The sequence below is a fragment of the Saccopteryx leptura genome, chromosome 1 (assembly GCF_036850995.1).
Source record: "Saccopteryx leptura isolate mSacLep1 chromosome 1, mSacLep1_pri_phased_curated, whole genome shotgun sequence".
Classification (NCBI taxonomy): Eukaryota; Metazoa; Chordata; class Mammalia; order Chiroptera; family Emballonuridae; genus Saccopteryx; species Saccopteryx leptura.
This window is the reverse complement of record NC_089503.1, coordinates 214,646,947-214,667,519: the sequence shown is the minus strand read 5'-3', so window position 1 is coordinate 214,667,519 and position 20,573 is coordinate 214,646,947. Positions and strand designations below refer to the sequence as shown.

The 20,573-nt window shown below is 40.9% G+C and overlaps 1 protein-coding gene across 5 annotated transcripts in view; it reads right to left on the bottom strand.

The window, feature by feature from the left end:
- Window positions 1-881: 881 nt before the first annotated feature.
- SMAD1 (SMAD family member 1) overlaps window positions 882-20,573 on the bottom strand; it is a 72,122-nt gene continuing 52,430 nt past the window's right edge. For all 5 annotated transcript variants that reach the window (XM_066385977.1, XM_066385961.1, XM_066385997.1 and 2 more), the window contains exons 3-7: window positions 18,203-18,460; window positions 15,153-15,269; window positions 10,850-11,071; window positions 4,779-5,035; window positions 882-1,238 (exon numbers count right to left, since the gene is read on the bottom strand). In XM_066385977.1, the coding sequence (XP_066242074.1) occupies window positions 1,095-1,238; window positions 4,779-5,035; window positions 10,850-11,071; window positions 15,153-15,269; window positions 18,203-18,460 (998 nt within the window). In that variant the 3' untranslated portion in view covers window positions 882-1,094. The remainder of the gene's footprint in view (window positions 1,239-4,778; window positions 5,036-10,849; window positions 11,072-15,152; window positions 15,270-18,202; window positions 18,461-20,573) is intronic.

The window sequence follows — 20,573 nt, the reverse complement described above, 5'->3', positions numbered from 1 at the left end:
AGGAAAATAAAACCAAACATAGTACTAAAAAATTGAAAAGGTTTGAAATGGATTTAAACTGGGATGTTCTTTAAGTCCTTCAAATATTTAACAGTTTGGCAAACGATTCAGTTGAAAATTAAAGCCTATTTCTGTATTGTAAACTCCATAAAAACTGCTTATAAAATTTAAGCACTTCATACGATTGGTGTTGAAACATTTTTGCAGTCAATTTCAGAATAGCAGGAATTATTCATTTGCTCTCACAGTTCTATGAATCAACCAGCTGCATAACTGTTTTCTGGAGCAAATGAAAAAGATGTCAAAAATAAAAAGGATAAAATCTCTAAAAAATTGAAACACAGCAAAATTCAGACATCAGTTTGATTCTTTAAAGCGACAAACTGAATTTTTACAGTATATTCTACATCTGTCGTTATGTCCCTCACCCCCACCCCCTCCAATACTCCTAAATCCACTACTCTAATCAATTCTTAGCTTCCAAATATTCTGTACATATATATTTAGCAAAGAGCATACACCTAATATTATTCTGACAGCAGTATGGTCAGCATACAATTTTAGAAAGATTACTATGTATATCAAGATTAACCTTTACTTAAAAAACAAACAAAAACCATTACTAAACAAATAGTTTTAAAATATTATGAAAACCCATGAAAAGACTCCACATGGGCTCTGAACCTGATAAAAACACACTTCAGAAAAACTATTAATGCTAAACTTCTGCCAAACGATGACCTTAAAGTGCCAAACACAAAAGAATCTCTTAGGACCATTTTTTCCAACAGACAATGTGTCCCTGGCGTGGCCATCTCTCCTTTAGCTATACACAGAGTCCTGCTAAACGTATGCATTTTAGGAAATTTTTTACAACAGAATGTAAACTAAACAGATTTTCGATATCAACCGTATGTTACCAAGAGTTTTTTGTTTGTTTGTTTTTGTTTTTTTAAATTCTGAATCCAACAGTTGGTCACAGAGGTCAAGTATTTTCAAAGCTCCTTTGTCAGTCCTCAATCGCATCTGACTCATCCATCCTTCAAGTACATGCAAGGCTCAATAGTTTTCAAGAGGCAGAAGCCCGAGGCCGTTTAAGATACAGATGAAATGGGATTATGAGGCGAACCCATCTGAGTGAGAACTTTATCCAGCCACTGGAGGGGGCCATGCAGATGGATCTCAATCCAGCAGGGGGTGCTAGTAACATCCTGGCGGTGGTATTCTGCTCCCCAACCCTAGAAACAACAGGTTGGAGGTCATTCAACTTGCTCAATGCAGTGGTTAAACTTATTAAGAAAAATGAGTTCATGTAATCAGACATAAAGACATGGACAGACGCTTTCCACCAGACAGGTGCTGGGGGGCACACACAATTGGCAGGCATTTTCAGGGAATGGGTGTGTCCCCAGCTCCCCGAAAAGCCCATCCATGGATTCCAGATTGATCAATCCTGGTCTTGGGGAATGAAAGTTTTAAAAAACATTATAAGATTGTTTTAATAAAGACAGTTGTTTTTTTTTAAGTTTGGAAAATATTTTATTTTTTCTTTTCTTTTTTAAAAATCTTGTTTGCTCAATCCCTCCAACCTCCACACCTAGCCCTCCCCAGCAGTTTTAAACTTTCGTTTTCATTGCCCATTATGTTACTTGTAGTACTGTGGCAAATATTATTAAACTCTCATTTTATCAAGAAAATAAGGAAAAAGATATGAGATAAAGTGGCATTCTGTTTCTTCCCCATTCAGCCCCTGTAAGTCTCCTATGGACAAAGAGCTCTTGCACTTTTAATCTCTAAGCAAAACTGGCAGAAGCATGTAAGTATCCAAAAGCTATTAACTGACACCCAATCATTGCCTTGAATCAAGAGATTCCATTATTCATTTGCATGAGAAGGTAGCTTGTCAGACATCCTCAGGATTACTGAATCAGGATAGTAGGCTGCAAAGAAGAAGTCACTGCGGAAGAGAAAAGTAATTTTGCTTTTGTAAAGAGTAAACTCACTGGTATGGTGGATGATGGATAAGAAGCTCTGATAAACCCTTATTTCATGAGGACTAGAAGAGAAAATTGGGCTCTATTGCCCTGAAGGTGGGGATTAGATCTTACTCATTTTTTATCTCAAATACCCAGCAATGGTGACTGGGACAGAGCAGAGGCTCTGGAGAAATCCCTGTTTATCTGAACTGGCTGGGATTTTTCAGGTATGGAGAATTTACTGTGCAAATAATTTATAAAATCTGGACTTTGTGATCAAGTCCAAAAATAATCATCTTAAAAAGAGTGTAAGATGGGCTATTAGTAAAGTGTTCTATATTATTTCCCTAAGATGCTAAGTGTGAGAGGGCAGAGTATGCAGTCCTTGTGATAATAAAGACAGTTGTGCAAGTTTCTCGTTGCTGGTGTATGACAGGCACTGCCCTTCATCATGACAGGACACAGCAGGAGTTTTAAAACAGGATTTGTTTATCCTTAGCTCTCCAAATCCAACTTCCCAGCTATGTCCATTGTATCTTGTATAACTCTCCATTCATCTTAAAGCTAGAGACTTAAGTGCATTTTCATCTTTGTAGTAATTCTCTGGAATACTGCTCAAGGTATTTACTGAATGAATAAAATCGAATATATATATAAGGATTTTTTATTTATTAACTTTTAGAGATAGGAGGGGGCATGGAGCAGAAAGCATCAACTCATAGTTGCTTCTCATAGGTGCCTTGGCCAGGCAAGCCCAGGGTTTCAAACCGGCGACCTTGGCATTCCAGGCTGACACTCTATTCACTGTATCCACTGTACTACCACAGGTCAGGCCAAATCTAATATATTTTTAATGCATAGCCTTGCGTTATAAACACTTTTTGTTAGCATAAAGGTTGTTTTTATGTGCAAAATTAAAGAATCAAATATGTAGAAGTAAAATAATTAAAATTGGGTAATCAATATGAAATGAGTTTGAGAAAAAAGCCAATTGGGCAAGAAGGTCATAAATTCTTCTAGAGTGTTCCTTCAGTAATAACAGACATATCAAGAGAACTTAGCAATGACTGCCACAACTTGTGACTCCATCTGCCCATTTTAAAGTTGAGCAACATGAATATGGGGGGGATTCCCATGCTTTAATGACATGGTTAAAATGGCCAACAGAACTAGAACCCTGAGCTCTTCCTCCATAGCCACAAAAACAGTGAACAAAAAATGCTGCTGGCTGGTCACTGTCTTCATTTTAAAATTCATTTCAGCCAAAATGCTAAGTCAACAATGAAACATAAATGCTACTAGTGGAGGAGAGAGGGCTTTGTAGTCTCCTAGGTACAAAGCATGTAGGTAAACTTCAAACCTCCTTGAACACTACACAAAGGGCACCAGACTCAGCAGTGAAGAACCGTAGAATTACGCTTTGAGAAAAACAACACTATGAGAATACACTGAAAATCTGCTGCTATGATTCAGAGAAGTACGGAAGGAAAAAAAGATATTCGGGGAAGGATATCTGTGATCTAAAGGATGATTAACGAAGTCAGGTTCCCAAACTGCCCTCTGTAATAAATACACTACTGAGCAGGTTTAACAACAAGTTAGGCGAGCTTCTGAAGACAGGACAGGAAAGGTGCCTGCCTCACCCACCTATGTAATTAATTTTGTTTCTCAAGGAAACAGAGGATAAGAATTCATCTTTGAGAATTCAGCAACAAGTCAGTCACTCAAGTTAGTTACTGAACAGATATTTCTTTTTTTTTTTACATATCAATGATATCTTAAATTTTTTTATTTCTCGGAGGTAAAAGAGGAGGCAGCAACGAGATCAATTACTGTGAGCAATGTGTCTAACATTCCCCTCCTCACTACAGTTCAGTCTCAGGGCCAAGGCGTCTGTTTACCTTCGGGCAAAGGCCTCGTTAACTTTCGGACTATAGGAAAATCATAGGGATACTAGAACCACTGAGAAAACTGACCCATTCAAAATAAACCCCAGTGTGCCGAACTTTTATTTTTACAAAAAGATTACTTATTGTTAAAACAAAAGTTATGTTTTACTATCATAAAAGTACTAAAAACACAGAATGAAACGAAAAAGAAGAGGGGGTGTGCTTACTAATTGCTCTCATAAGACAACCATGCATTTAAACTATGTACACTAAGTATATAACACGGCATATTGTAATGATATTACAATAGCTAAAACAGTGCTATTCGAATATGGAGAAGTTATTAAATGTGCTACCACTGTACATTTAACACACACACTTGTGTATTCCAATGATACAGTGAAGTTCTCACCTAATGTTCTGGGACTTCAAGTGAAATGACATATAACCAAACCCATTTTATCACAGGGTAACTGACATACGCAAGTGTGAGTTCCTATATCTTGTCAATGTCCTAAGGAAATGATGTTGAATGAAATGCCATTATTTGAGGGCCTGCTGTATTCTCTTAACTGACATCCTTGTTTAAGTTGAACAATGCCTAGATAAGAAGTTGGCTTCTGTGGACACATATCAAGAAGACACAGGGGAGGAGGAGGGGGAGGGGCACAAAGAAAACTAGATAAAAGGTGACGGAGGACAATCTGACTTTGGGTGATGGGTATGCAACATAAGTGAATGACAAGATAATCTGGACATGTTTTCTTTGAATATATGTACCCTGATTTATTGATGTCACCCCATTAACATTAATAAAAATTTATTAAAAAAAAAAAAGAAGAAGACACAGATGTAAATGCTGGGAGAAAGCACAGTGTTAAAACCCCAACCGGACGCATCAGAACTCACTCACTTTCACAAAGCTCATGCGTATAGTACACATTTTTGTGAGCTCGTAGACCGTCTCGAAGCCATGGTTCACAGACTGTGCCAATAACTGAGCGAATTCCTGGTTATTGAAAATTTTCAAACTACACCCACTCGGGATCTTGCAAACAGTGGTGGGATGAAACCCATGATGGTAGTTGCAGTTCCGGCTCTGCACAAAGATGCTGCTGTCGCTGAGGCATTCGGCGTACACCTCCCCTCCAACATAGTAAAGATGGACCCCTGTGGGAAGACACAGCGCAGAATCGGTCACTATCGCTGTCCACAGCTGGAAAGCACGCCTAGCTTCAATATGTGAATTTATACAGATTTAACCTTTAGCTGATTAGATAAATAGATATTCTCCAAGTCTTGCACAGCTGATAGAATCTTAATTGTTTTTAGTTAATATATATTTAGTGCCCATATGTTAACATGCACGTCTAGGTTTCAAGGAAATAACATAACCAAGTCTCTAAAAAAATCAGTGACAAAGTGCACCTATTTCATTCTGGTAAGTGTTCAATGTCCTATTTGGCCGTGGATTGAAAGCATATTCCCACTTTAAAAAATACACCACAATAAAGCTGAACTTTATTATGGGATCATCACATAGCTCTCTTGCATTTATTTTGCAGCTAAGCTGTTTGAAAATTTTTAGGGTAAGAGAAGGGAAGATGGAAAGACGTCAAAGAACCAGGAAAAACCACAGGTGGAGGAAGTATCGCGGAAAGCTGTAAGATGTAAGGTCCAGGAAAAAAAAAACAGCTAGAAAAATAATTCATACTGTGTGGAACCTGATCTCACCGAGCTACCATCTGCTCCACACTTCTTCCTGTGAGCCCCAGAGTGCCAGGGCTGTAGGAAACTGATCTTACCCAGCCTTAGAGAAAAGGGAAGGCGGGGAACCTTTCTGACAATGCCCTGAACCATTTAGGGAGATTATTTTATTACAGGCCCCCTAGCAAACAAAGTCACATCGCATGTGGCTTTACACGGTCTTTGTATATAACTCTTTGCATAGTTTATTCAATGCTAACACTATTGTCTAACACAAAATATTATGTGTTGTGTTTACATGTACACACAACAGATAAGACTTCTGTGACAATTAAATAGCTGCTGGAGCAAAAGCCTATTTTTCTGTCTAATGTAGAGAAAACAAGAGTGCGTGTTCTGTGTGTTGGTTTTTTACTTCTTTTCCCTTGATTATAAAAATGAGAAGTTTTCATTTTTAGGAAGTTTAGAAAGTAAAACAAAATATAAAGCAGAGAAAATTTTCCTTTCTTTCGTGACCTAGAGGCAAGAATTATGAACAGTTTGACTTACTGTATTAGGTTTTTTTGAGTATCAATAAACTTTCTTTGCAATCATTTTAAATATCTACATGACTTGTATGGATACAACTATTGATTTAATGATTCTCCCATTACTGAACTATTGTGTTCTTACTAATTTTCTGCTATTATAACAAGACCATGAAAAATGTCTCCGGGTCATTTTTGATAATATCCTTAGGAGAGATTCCTGGAAGTTAAATCATCGGATCGAATGCTTTTGATTCACTTTGCCAAGTGACTTTCCAGAATGTTTCTATCAATTCACACCCTCTGCACCAGTCGTGTCTGGTGCCTTCCTCACACCGCTTGTGCCAGTACTAAGTCTGAGCTTAAAACAAAAACAAAACTTCCCTAATTAAGAGCTGGAAAACAACAGTGTTTTAATTTGCACGTGAGGCTGGTATGATGATTTCACATGTTTATTAGCCATCTGTTTTTTTTTATTATTATTATTATTATGAATTTACTGTTCATCTTTCTCACCTGTTTATCCTGCCGGGGTTCTAAGTATTTTTATTTTTTATGAACTGCACATATCATTTATTTATTTCCCCATTAGCCCTTTGTCTTTTAATTTTGCTTATGTGCCTTTCTTTAAAACTACAGAAGTTTGAAGTCTTTAAGTAGTCAAATCTCGTGATCTTTTCTGTTGTCAATATGCTTAGCTAATTTCTCTCTAATCAAATATATATTTTTTCTAACTTTTGAATAGCTTGCCTTAAAAATAAAAGTTCAACTCATGAATTTATTTGCATCTATGGAATGAGGTCAGGGTTTCCCCTCCAGCCTCACCCCAAAGCTAGCTTTGTTATCACAGGGCCATTAGCAGAACACTCCACTGATCTGTTATGCTTCACTTAATGTACGTTAAATTTTAAAATGCAGTATAGTCTGTGTTTAATTTATTCTACTGTTTTGTCTACACACTGATTTAATTGTAGTTTCATGATGTTTTATTAACCCTAACATCAAGTATATTTTCTTTACTCTTCCATTTAAAAAATTTAGCTATTTTCAGTTTTTTATAATACTCAGCATACATTTTCCAACTTTCAAAAAATCACTACATTGTGATTCTGATATGGATTGCTTTAAACTATTAAATCAGGGAAAATGAATATCCTCAAAACATTCTTACAATATTAGGCCTTCTCTTTAAAAAGCACAGACTGCATTTTATTCAAATTTTCTTTCTCTTACAATAAAATTGGTTTCCTTTACACAAATCTCATATATTGCGAGTTGAGATTATTTCTAAAAAGAAATTTGTTTCTTGTTGCTATTGGGCATGTAATTTCCCCCTCTAGTGTATTTTCTAACTGGTTATTGCCAAATTAAAAGAGATTGACATAATTTCTAAAAATGGATTCATTATAAGTTTCTAAATAAATACATCATTTGAATTGACGCCATGGCTGTAAGTAACACTACCACGGGCAGAGGAAAAGCTCTCACAAACTTCCTGCATGGGTGGAAATTAATAAAAGCTTCTTGCAAAGTAATTTAGAAAAAAATATATCAAGAGCTTATGACCTACCTACTAATTTCACTTCAAGAATCTATTCACCCCCTAAAAACAAACAAACCCTAGCAACCAATTAATTAATCATATCATCTATAAATAATGATCATTTGGGGTTATCTCCATTATCTGTAATTCTACAATAGTCAAGGCATCTGGAACAATTTTAAATAATAGCATTCCCAGAATTCTTATCCTCTTCCTAATTTTTTTTTTTTTTTTTTTTTTTTTTCATTTTTCTGAAGCTGGAAACAGGGAGAGACAGTCAGACAGACTCCCGCATGCGCCCGACCGGGATCCACCCGGCACGCCCACCATGGGGCGACGCTCTGCCCACCAGGGGGCGATGCTCTGCCCATCCTGGGCGTCGCCATATTGCGACCAGAGCCACTCTAGCGCCTGGGGCAGAGGCCACAGAGCCATCCCCAGCGCCCGGGCCATCTTTGCTCCAATGGAGCCTTGGCTGCGGGAGGGGAAGAGAGAGACAGAGAGGAAAGTGCGGCGGAGGGGTGGAGAAGCAAATGGGCGCTTCTCCTGTGTGCCCTGGCCGGGAATCGAACCCGGGTCCTCCACACGCTAGGCCGACGCTCTACCGCTGAGCCAACCGGCCAGGGCCCTCTTCCTAATTTTTAATAAGAATGCCCCAGAGTACGGCTTTTTACTACCTTGGGGCGATGGCCAACATTAGAACTTAATGAAAAATATGTCTCTCTGTTCCAAATGTATGCAAAATTGTGCATACCTACAATCTCAGGGGTTTACAGACCAAAGAAACATAATTTGTATGGTATGAACTTAACTAAGTTCTAGCATTTCTTCATTAAATGCGTAGCTTAGGGCCTCCGTTAATCATATTAAGGAATTATCCATCAATTCCTGCTTTCAGAGCTTTTTTTTTTTTTTTTTTTTTTTTTTTTTTTAGGATTAAATGTTAAACTTTATCTCAAATGTCTTTTAAGCAGCTACTAAATAACCTTTTAATTTGGTTCACTGTTCATTTCACAGGTCATATTTTTAAAGCAAGAGAGACAGAGACAGAAAAAGGGACAGATAGGGACAGACCAGAAGGGAGAGAGATGAGAAACATCAATTCTTTGTTGCGGCTCCTTAGTTGTTCATCATAGGTCATTTTTTAAAAAACTTGTACCCTGGAAATAATTTCAAACTTACAGAAATAGAAAAACAGATCAAGGCATACCCATGTAACCAGCATGCAGATTCCTCTATTGGGACAATTTATTCCACACACTTTATCTTGTGCACCTCCCTCCCTTCTCTTCTGCGCGTACTCACATGCACATATATGCATTCATGTATGTTATTTTAACGCAGAATTTAGATCTATATAGGGTGGGGCAAAAGTAGGTTTACAGTACTGAGTATGCAAAACAGTTTATTCTCGCACTATTATTTGTACTATACCTGTAAACCTACTTTTGCCCCCACCCCACATATAGATATATATAAAATATATATTTTCCTAAACCATTTATTTCATCATCACCCTTTAGCCTAAATAACTTAAGTGTATATTTCCTAAGAATGGAGATATTCTCATACAGAGACACAGTACCTTAGCAATGCCAGTATTTAACATGGATATCATACTTTAATCTACCACTCCTATTCTAATTTTGCTTGTTGACCCCAATAATGTTCTTTATAACATGTTTTCCCCTGTGCAGTACAGGATCACACCCAGGGTCAGGTTATAACACAGAGCTATCATATCCCTTGAACCTCTTCTCATTTGGAACATTCTCACACCCCTGTCTTTTGAAATTGGCGTTATGGGAGAATACAGTCCCTCCTCAGCCTTTTTAACAGAATGCTCTCTGTTTGGGATCTGTCTGCAGGTTCCTGATTACGAGATGCAGAGAGAGCTGCACCTCAGCAGGCATTCTGCAGAGGTGATGCTATTTCCTCCCAGGGCATTGCCTCTGGAAGAATAGAATCCTCATCTGTCTCTCACTGGGGATGATGATTCTGATCTCCCAGTCACAACGCTGTCCAATTCCCCCACTGTGTAATGAATGACTGATCCTTATTCTCCCTTGAAACTCACAGGCTGCACGTGACAAAACACTTCAGGGCCAAGCACATACCCTGATTCTCATTTAAGGATTCTCTCTGTGTTTCGTGTCCACTGATGACTGCTGCTTGACAGCTAAGAAAGAACTTTTCCAACTCTAACACTCACTCTACGTTTACCAATCAGCCTTTTCCAACTCTAGCACTCACTCTACATTTACCAATCAGCCTTCCCTACTCATTTATTTACCTAGTCACCACTGGCATGGACTTCGGAACGATGATTGATTGCTTTCCACTAGTTTAAAATTCATTCTTGCACTTAATTATTTTGGTGTTCCAACTACCCTAGAATTGGCCGGCGAAAGCCCCTCCAGGGGGGCCCTGTGACGTGCCCCCATCGTTTCCACAGGCCTTTCTTTACTCTTGAACATTCTTTACAACAGAACGTTCCGGGCTCATCCTGCGCCTGCCTGTCCCAGCCTTGAGGTCAGCCCTTCCTCCAAGCAGCCCTGGTTTCCCTTCGAGGGGAACGGTGTGAGAGACGACGATCTCAGCACTAGACGTGTTCACTGCTCCTGGGTGTCTCTGCCTCTTGGCCCCTTCAGCATACAAATCAGAAACTCTCTGCATGTACAGACACATCTCCGTACGCACGCATACACACATGCATATACATGAGATCATAAACATGCACATCATCCAAGTCTACTGAAACAGCTCAGGGTTTGTTTATAACCACACTACCCTACCTGGCCCCGACTGAGGGTGCATAGCTAAGTGCTATATTCATGGGTTGTTTTGGATTACTTGGTTCTCTTTGTTTTTCCTCAGTGAATTATGGTCTTCATTTGATCTACACGAGGTTTACTTATTTTAATTCGCTTTTAGTTTTCGGTTGTAAGAAAACTTTTAACAGCCATCCTATTCTGCAGCACAACACAAGACAGGTCAGTATTCCCGAATAACAAATCACTCTTTCTGCTAATTACTACTAATTATGATGCATCGGTAGACCACAAGAATCGCTGGCTGGAAGTGAACTTTGTGATAATACAAATTAGAAAAATATTTACAAGCTGCAGCAAGTATAGATTCTCTGGCATTGCTGGTTTGCTACAGGAAGGACTGAGCAGTTCAACAGAGGTTCAAGTGCAAACTCACCTTTTCCAATATGCCGCCTAGTGTTCTCAATGGTGGAATTCCGATTAACATTGGACAGCAGCCCAAGGCAGAAACGGTTCTTGTTGTTGGAAGGATCGGTGAAACCATCCACCAACACACTTGTGGAGGAGGCGTGGAACGCTTCACCCACGCGGTTATTGAGCTCATAGTAGACAATGGAGCACCAGTGTTTTGGTTCCTCATAAGCAACCGCCTGAACATCTGTGAGAGAGAAACACTTGTCATCAACCAGGGTTAGTGCCCCGGGCTCTCAAAAACTGAAACTGTGTTGTCAAACTGGCTCAGGATCATGGAATGAAGAGGTAGAAAAGCAATTGCTGTTGTGATGGCCAGAGCTCATTGGTGATGTCTAAAGCAGATACTCCTTACTGAGCCCGACGTGCTCCTCTCACTGGAAAATAATTGTCTCTAATTACTGTTAGACAACCGCGACGCCGGCGAAGCGAGCATACCCGCACAGCGTTTGCGGGACACACGCCCGTCATAGGCCAAAATGGAAATCACCCCCATCACAGACCCTGGCTCGCCTTCTAAAGAAACGCAACAAGTGCTAAGTGAGATGAACAAAACAAGGGGGAAGAGAACAATGGAGGACGGGAAATTAGCCAAAGGTGCTGGCATGGAAAGGGAATTACTTTCAACAAAGCCTGCTTACGCCTAGGCTTTTTCAAAGCAATGGAAATCAGTTTCTAATTATTGATAAGAAGTTATTTTACTTCACGTGAAGTTGCCAATAACTGTCCCAGCCCCAGCGCGGCGGCCCTTGGACTCAGGAAGGGCCCTGGCCAGCTGGCCGAGGCTCACAGAATGAATCATATCTCTCTCATCCAGATTTCACGCTGACTTCCTTACATTTGCTTTAAGTCATGCAGAGCAGGTGTGTGTTGTCTCTCCATTCCCAGAATGGGCCAACAATGGAAATTACCCAACTTTACTGACAGGATGCAGCTTGTTAAGTCAAATCTCTTAAGACTAACAAATCTCCAAACAGAACATGCTTCTAAATATTTGCAACTAAAAGGTTCTAAAGATAAGTTCCTTCTGTAGTAAAAACCTCTTATACCACCGCGTTAGAGATTCCAGGAATACACACCACATACAGCCAGTATGCCGATACCATAACGATCTGAGGTTTATGAAGTCTTGAGGGTACAATCGTAAATAAAAGAAGAAAAAAATAAAAGGAAATCCACGTTGGAGGCATGAACTATAACTGTGAAGGGAAAAAGCATTTCTATGTTCTTAACATCAACCTCCATAAATATTAAATGTACTTTACTTTAGAATTCCGTACAGAAAACAAAGAAAATGGTCATAAGAAACCACTCAGCCACAAGAAAAGATGACATACTGCCATTTGTGACAACATGGGTGGATCTTGAGAATATCCTGCTAAGTGAAATAACTTGGACAGAAGAAGTCAAGAACCGTAGGATTTCACTCATATGTGGGATATGAAACTGAAAGCAACAAATGAACAAAAAAGACAAGCAAACAAACTCATGGACACAGACAACAGTATGTGGTTACCGGAGGGAAGGGGTGTGGGGGAGGAGTAAAAGGTAAAGGGGGTCAAATGCATGGGAAGGACGATGACCTGGCTTTGGGGGGTGAGCACACAGCACAGTATACAGACCGTGTACCCCGAAATGTACACTGGAAACCTATATAATTTTATTAACTAACCAATGTCACCCTAATAAATTTAATAATACAAAAGGAAATCCACACAAACATTAGTTGCTTTATAAGCTTAAGTGGGTGAGCTGAAAACACACACCGTCTTCCCTGTTGGCTAAGCACCTAGCCCTTGCCAATTTGCTATTTCAAAGAGCAAAGGTTTAGTGATTTACAAGTGCCAAATCTTAAAGAAGGCTGCAACATCATCAACAGACAGCTTTTATCAGTTCACAGTTGTTCAAAATACTATTCATCTAGGTCACAGTGTGACAATTTCTTTTTCTATAAAAGGCCAGAAAGGTTTATAAATCATGTGTTCTCCATTGCAACTATTCAACTGTACCCACATAGTGCAACAGCAACCACAGGTAATATGTAACAAATAAACACAGTGTATTCCAATAAAACTTTATTCACAAAGATAGGGAAACAGTCTGAATCTGACTGCAGGCTGTATTGCTGACCCCACACTTTAGAAAAACCACCACCAACAAAAAGGCCAACGTTCCTTCCTCATTAAAATATTAACTGTAAACTTACTCTAATGGTGAAATGTTTTTTTGGGGGGGTTTTGTGACAGAAACAGAGAGAGAGAGAGAGAGAGAGAGACAGACAGACAGACAGACAGATAGGAAGGAGAGATGAGAAGCATCAATTCTTCGTTGCAGCACCCTAGTTGTTCATTGATTGCTTTCTCATATGTGCCTTGACCGGGGGGCTACAGCAGACTAAATGACCCCTTCCTCAAGCCAGCAACCTTGGGTCCAAGCTGGTGAGCTTTGTTCAAACCAGATGAGCCCACGCTCAAGCTGGTGACCTCAGGGTTTTGAACCTGGGTTGCCACGTCCCAGTCTGATGCTCTATCCACTGCACCACTGTCTGGTCAGGCTCTAATGGTGAAATGTGTAAGCTATTTAAACAAAAACTTTTAAAACAATTTCAAGGTCAATTTCGTGAAATCAGACATTTTGGACTTAGCAACAATAGCTATAGGTTCCACAGGCTATAATCTGTATGTGCTGTGCCCATTTTTTCCTGCTGTCCTGTTCCCCAAATAACAATTCCGAAGATGTGTGAGACAGGAGTTATTTCCTCCAACCAGAATCTTTGTTGGCTCATAATTACATGTTTCAGAGAATGATCTGGAGATCGGCAGAGCCAACAGAAAAGATGTGAACATTTTTTTTATAGAGTAAGAAAGTGTACATTCTTGTTCACCAGACTGCACACCTAAGAAAGGTTCTTTGAGTTTGTCAACAAATTTTAAGACCTTCAAAAATACAAGTGAGTCTGACAAAGTCTGAGGTATCCCCAATTTTAATAAAAAAGCTGATGAGAATGAAATAAAACATACCCAGTCGAACTGTGTTTTATCGTCATTTTGCATATAATTTACACAAATTCAAGGATCCCGGCCATGCGCCCATGCACCGGCGAAGCACTTTCCCCCACGAGAGGCTATGTGGGAGCATTTTATTCAGCAGTGCGGTGAGGTGAGGTGCGGTCCCGACTTCTCGCCGATGCTCAGAGATGTTCCCAGCACTTCCTCACCTGCGGTCCCTGCTCTCTCAAGCCCACTCCTCTTGGCACTGCAGCCCTGGAGGACTAGGGGCACCCTCCCCTCAGTCACTGCCCAGGAATATGCAGAGCTGCAAACAGACCCACCCTCTGCCAGGGAGGGAAAGCAATGTCCGGTCCTGCTTCAAGTTCCTCCGGGTGAGAGGAGGAAAAACAGGCGCCTCAAATTCCTTTTGCAGCCAGGTCAGAAACAAAGAAAAACAGCAAGAAGGAAATGAATGCTGTCAGTTTGTTCCTGCGGCCGCTCTCCACAGAGGAGGACTAGAAACCAGACGGGGTTTACGACTAGCAGCTCTCCTAACGACAGAAGGACCGTCTGGAAAGCCTTGTTACATGAACTTCTAATCTGGGAAATCACCAGTAGGAACTTCACTTCAGTACTGTTATGATCACTGGTACAATAACCCCCCACCCCCCGCCCTTTACTTAAAAATACTCTTTTATCTCCAATTCAAAATTACCAAGTATTGAGGCACAATTACACTTAGGTCTTCATTAATCACACCAGTGTGTTTGTTCTTCCTATAAAACATCCAAGGATGGTTTCTAGAGAGCTTCTCTTAGTGCTCTTGGTCTTCCCCAAATAGCTACCTTGTTAAAAACTAATCACGCTGAGTGAGAGAGTAACATTTGGAGCAGGGGTCCCCAAACTTTTTACACAGGGGGCCAGTTCACTGTCCCTCAGATCGTTGGAAGGCCAGACTATAAAAAAAACTATGAACAAATCCCTATGCACACTGCACATATCTTATTTTAAAGTAAAAAAACAAAACGGGAACAAATACAATATTTAAAATAAAGAACAAGTAAATTTAAATCAACAAACTGGCCAGTATTTCAATGGGAACTATGCTCCTCTCACTGACCACCAATGAAAGCAGTGCCCCTTCTGGAAGTGTGGCGGGGGCCGGATAAATGGCCTCAGGGGGCCACATGCGGCCCGCGGGCTGTAGTTTGGGGACCCCTGATTTGGAGTGATAAACTGGAGACTGGAAAAGGGGAATTAAGTAGCAATGCATTTTACCTCCTCTGCTGATTTCGGAGGGCAGTGAAGGTGCCATCATGTTTGTGTCCATTGGCTGAGAGCCGTCCTGGGTCATGGGGTCTTCAGGGGGCAGGTAAGCAGGTGGGGGCGTATCAGCTACAAAGTTAAAAAAAACAAACAGGTTTTTTTGTCCTTAATAAACACGCACACCATTTCAACCTCCCCATCCAAACAAAGGGTGCTGCAGACACTGGGTTTGCTGTGCGCTTCCTGAAAATCACTGCCGTCTCACAGTCTTCCACAGTTTCAGTAGAGATTTAGGGAGAGGAAAAGCACTGGAGGCCAGTTCCAGAAGGGGCCTGCCTACCACCCAGGATCCTGCCATTGTAACACAGATGAGCACCCAGACCAGGGTTTGGGAACCTATGGCTCACAAGCCAAATGTGGCTCTTTTTATGGCTGCATCTGGCTCGCAGACAAATCTTTAATAAAAAAAATAATAACGTTAAAAATATAAAACATTCTTATGTATTACAATCCATTCATTTCCTACCGCTCATGTTCATGGCTGCAGGTGGCTGGAGCCAATCACAGCTGTCCTCCGGGACAACACCAAATTTTTATTGGATAATGCGTAAGGTACACAGGTCGTTGTATGGCTCTCACGGAATTACATTTTAAAATATGTGGTGTTCATGGCTCTCTCAGCCCAAAAGGTTCCCGACCCCTGACCTAGATAATCTTTCTTGCATACAAGCCATGTGGAGAGGACCTCAGCATCTCCCAGTTTCGCAGGTGGATGGAAAACCTTTGAAATCTACATCGGACTTAACCAACGAGGCTCCGTGCTCTCTTCCACTAAACCTACGGGCTCTTAGGAATTACCAGCTGAGTTTCAATATAGTCAGCTTACTGACTTAAACTGCTCGTTTCCCAAGACTTCAGGCAAGCTGTTTGGACCACCTTTGTCCTACCCACTTAAATAATCACTGGTTTGAAAATCCCTAGTAGCAGAATAACAGGAAACAAATCAGTTTATTCTCGCTATCTTTTACTGCAGAATTTTTACATTTAGGTTTCTTCTGGAAAGTCACAGCCAGCTGGCAAGTAAGAGGCCAACAATATTGATTTCTTAAACAACATGAACATAAGTCTTCTGTTTTCTTAACTAAAGGGCATAGGCTTCCCCAAAGCAAGTTCCTCTCTGGCTAGCCTGAAGCCCATGTAGCACAAGCGACAGAGCAGGGAACAAAACTTTAGCCCAGGGAAGCACGGGTGACTTAGGGAAGTCCTCCACTCAGGGAGACTATTAAATGCAAAGACCTAAATCCCACAATCCGGTGACTTCCACCTTCCAGCTGTTACCATGCCAAGGGCTCAGGCCACAAAGACAGGACTGTGGGGACCTTATCTGGCTGCCTTTTCCACCCTTCCTCCAGCTTCTTTAAAACTGCTTCTCCCCTGAAGCAGGGACACTGACTGGGCTGTCCTTCCAGGCAGGAATGAAGACAAAGAGCCTCCTCTGAGACCAAGTTCAATACATTTCTGCAAACATGCTGGTGACATTTTCCCAGGCCACCTACGCATCAGCAGCACCACAGGGGGACTAGGTAACCACTGGAGGTACCCACTGTTCCCACAAGTGCCTCCTCCCACCCGGGCGACCTCTTCTCCCTATTTCCTCCCTATTTCCTGTGCCTTAATCCCAGACAGACAGGGAAGAAGGGTCAATTCAAGCAACCACCTTCCATTTCTCTCACCCTTGGGCTCACCCTGGGTTTGCCACGGCTCAAAAGCCTTCTGAAATGATCTCCCCGCCAGCCTGTTCACCAAAACCCAACGGGACAGGGATGGAGTGGACAGGAGTGAACAGGAAATCACAAGAAGATGGTTAATTTGATTTTTAAATGAATAGATCTCCCACTCTTATCCTAAACAGTTTTGGATTAAAAAAAAAAGCAAAGTAAATAAGCTGAAAATAAAAGGAAGCAATAGATATATAAATAAAAGATAGAAATATCAAGTGTGAACCACTTTTCAACTTTTGAGGAAGTACCAGTACTGACGTTGAACTCAAATTTACTTAAAAACCATTTCAGCCTGACCTGCAGTGGTGCAGTAGATAAAGCGTTGACCTGGAACGCTGAGGTCGCTGGTTTGAAACCCGGGCTTGCCTGGTCAAGGCACATATGGGAGTTGATGCTTCCTGCTCCTCCCCCCTGCTATCTCCACCCCCCTCTAAAATGAATAAATAAACAAAAAACATTTCAGTGGCCCAATAAACATGCTTGCTCTCTCACTCATAGAAGTCAAGTATATAGATATCAAGTATATCTTTATTTAGATAGGTTTCTTGATGCCTACTGTCAAGAAATTTGGTACTAAACATCTTTTTCCCCCATCTTTGTTCTCTGAGGTGCTAGCTTATTAACCTATTAACTTGAAAAACAAAATGTCCTAATTAATCATTTATTCTGATAAACATTACACCATCAGTGAAGTCTAAAAAGGAGGATAATTGTTTTCTGTCTTTGCTAAGTTAAACAAGCAGATGGTTTCCAGTACTTCTGTTGCAATTCCTTTGTTGTTAAAGTATACGTTTCTTGGGATTACATCACCACTTAAATGAATTTAATTAAGTAGGGGACTGGGATCCCTCAGGAAATATCTTTCCTGAGGTTGAATTTATAGCAGGATATTTTTCCTATGTATGAAATAATGTCCACGGAGGCTGCATTTCTCCTAAAGCAAACGTGTACAACACACTGCTTTTCTCTTTTTTCTCTCTTATCAACAGCAAAGGCTGAACAATGATGCCACTCCCAGAAGGATGCAGCTGCGTTGAAATGCTTTGAAATAAAAAACAGAACTTACTCAAGCATCTGTGCCTGATGAATAAGACAAGGTATGTACTTAGCACCTAGTGGATGAGGTCTCCCTCAGCCCAGTTTCAAATCCCGAGTCCTAGAGCACAGCACCACGGACGGTACCAGCACAGAGACGCTCCCAGGCCGGGTACACAGCTTCTCCCCGACACTGAGGAGAGACCTCGGAGCAGACCACAGAACGCCACCTAACACTCCACCTACCTGGCATCTGAAAAGGGCTTCCTGGGTCGGAGCTGGTAGGAGAATGAGGGTAGGTGCTACTGCTGCTTCCGGGGGAGTTTGGGTAGCTGCTGTTGGGCGAGTGAGGGAAGGGATGGCTGTTGGGCTGCTGGAAGGAATCCGGATAAGTGGCATTGAGTGGCATGTGAGGCTCATTTTGTCCTAAGTTGCGGAACTGAGCTAAGAGGCTGTGCTGAGGGTTATATTCACTGTGTCTCGGCACCAGCACTGGAGGAAGAACTGGAAGGAAAAAAAACACACAGAAAAACAAGACAATGTGAATGAGGGAAATCTATAATAACATTGTAATAAAGGTGAAACATAATCTGTAAGTAACAAATTATCTGAACCCTGCTCTGCTGCCAACTCAAAAGTGCCATTCAAATGAAAAGCCATTTTTCACCCATGAACAAATGCAGTGAAAAACACTGTTTCTTAGAATCACTTATGACTTACACCTGAGACGAGCAGCATTGGCCAACGGCCTGGGGAAAGTCTGCAAAAAACATTCTTTTCAATTAAAGCGTTATGGCTCCCCCAGTCTTAATTTTTTCATCTACTAACAACCAGACACAATTAAGAATATATATCATCACTGACAAGTCCACTTTATATATTTGACAGGTAAGAGTTTCACATTTAAGAGTTAATAATATTTATTGAATGATATGCACTATTCATCATAAAATGTTTCAAATGGATACAACTCACTTTAGACCAAAAGGAAGCATAGTAAATAAAGTCAAGACGGTAAATACAGTGAACAGTCCAATATCCACATGCCAATAAAGACAGTTAATTAGACAAAAATGATGTTTTTGGCCCTGGCTGGTTGGGTCAGTAGTAGAGCGTTGGCCTAGTGCAGGGGTCCCCAAACTTTTTACACAGGGGGCCAGATCATTGTCCCTCAGACCGTTGGAGGGCCGGACTATAAAAAAAACTATGAACAAATCCCTATGCACACTGCACATATCTTATTTTAAAGTAAAAAAACAAAATGGGAATACAATATTTAAAATAAAGAACAAGTAAATTTAAATCAACAAACTGACCAGTATTTCAATGGGAACTATGCTCCTCTCACTGACCACCAATGAAAGAGGTGCCCCTTCCGTAAGTGCGGTGGGGTCCGGATAAATGGCCTCAGGGGGCCGCATGCGGCCCGCGGGCCGTAGTTTGGGGACCCCTGGCCTAGTGTGTGGATGTCCCGGGTTCCATTCTTGGTCTGGGCACACAGGAGAAGCAATCATCTGCTTCTCCACCCTCCTTCTCTCACTTCTCTCTCTCTCTCTCCTCCTGCAGCCATGGCTCAATTAGAGCAAGTTGGCCCCGGGCACTGAGGATGGCTCCATGGCCTCTGCCTCAGGCACTAAGAGGAGCTCAGTTGCTGAACAATGGAGCAATGCCCCAGATAGGCAGAGCATCGTCCCATAATGGGCTCGCTGGGTAGATCCCGGTTGGGGCTTATAAGGGAGTCTGTCTCTATGCCTCCCCTCCTCTCACTGAATTAAAAAAAAGAAAAAAATATGATGTTTTGTGGAACAGATTTTACATTATGTCCTAGTAGTCACACAGTCACATGCAGTTGTCAAAGACACACTCTGGGAAAAGCACTGTTAGGCGACTTCGTGGTTGTGCTAACATCAGAGGGCACTGACGCAGACCTATACGGTACAGCCCACTACTATAATTGTCTGTGCTGCACTTTTATATGACTTGCAGCTCAGCTGGTTGGTTCATACCTGCGTCATCACAAACACATGGGGAATGCATCACTCTACACATTACAACCATTATGGTGACATCACTCGGTGACAGGAATTTTTTATCTCCCTTATAATCTTATGGGACTATAAATGTATATGCACTCTGTCATCAACTGAAAAGTCATAATGGGGTGCATGACTGTATCTTGTGAACATCTTTTCTCTGAGGATCTTAATCCCTATTCCCCCATGTATGAGATGCTCCCATGTATGACACACCTTAATTTTGGGGCCTGAAATTTGAAAAAAAAATTACATAAAGTTATTAAACTCTAGTTTTATTCATCATAAAATTCATACAACTCCTCATCACTGTCAAAACTCCCATCCATTCACTTGTCCTCATTTATGTCTGATGACAAATCACTGTCTTCAACAATGAGCGCAAAAACAAGTGCGAAAAAGTGGAAAATGCAAGTAAAAAAATCTACAACCATTGTATAAGACGTATCCAGTTTTTCAACCCCAAAATTTTTAAAAAGGTCTGTCTTATATATGGGGAAATACGGTTATTTACCCACTTTTCAGGTATCCTTATTACACTACATGACAGGTAAAAAGAACGAAATAGGTCATACAATTCACAT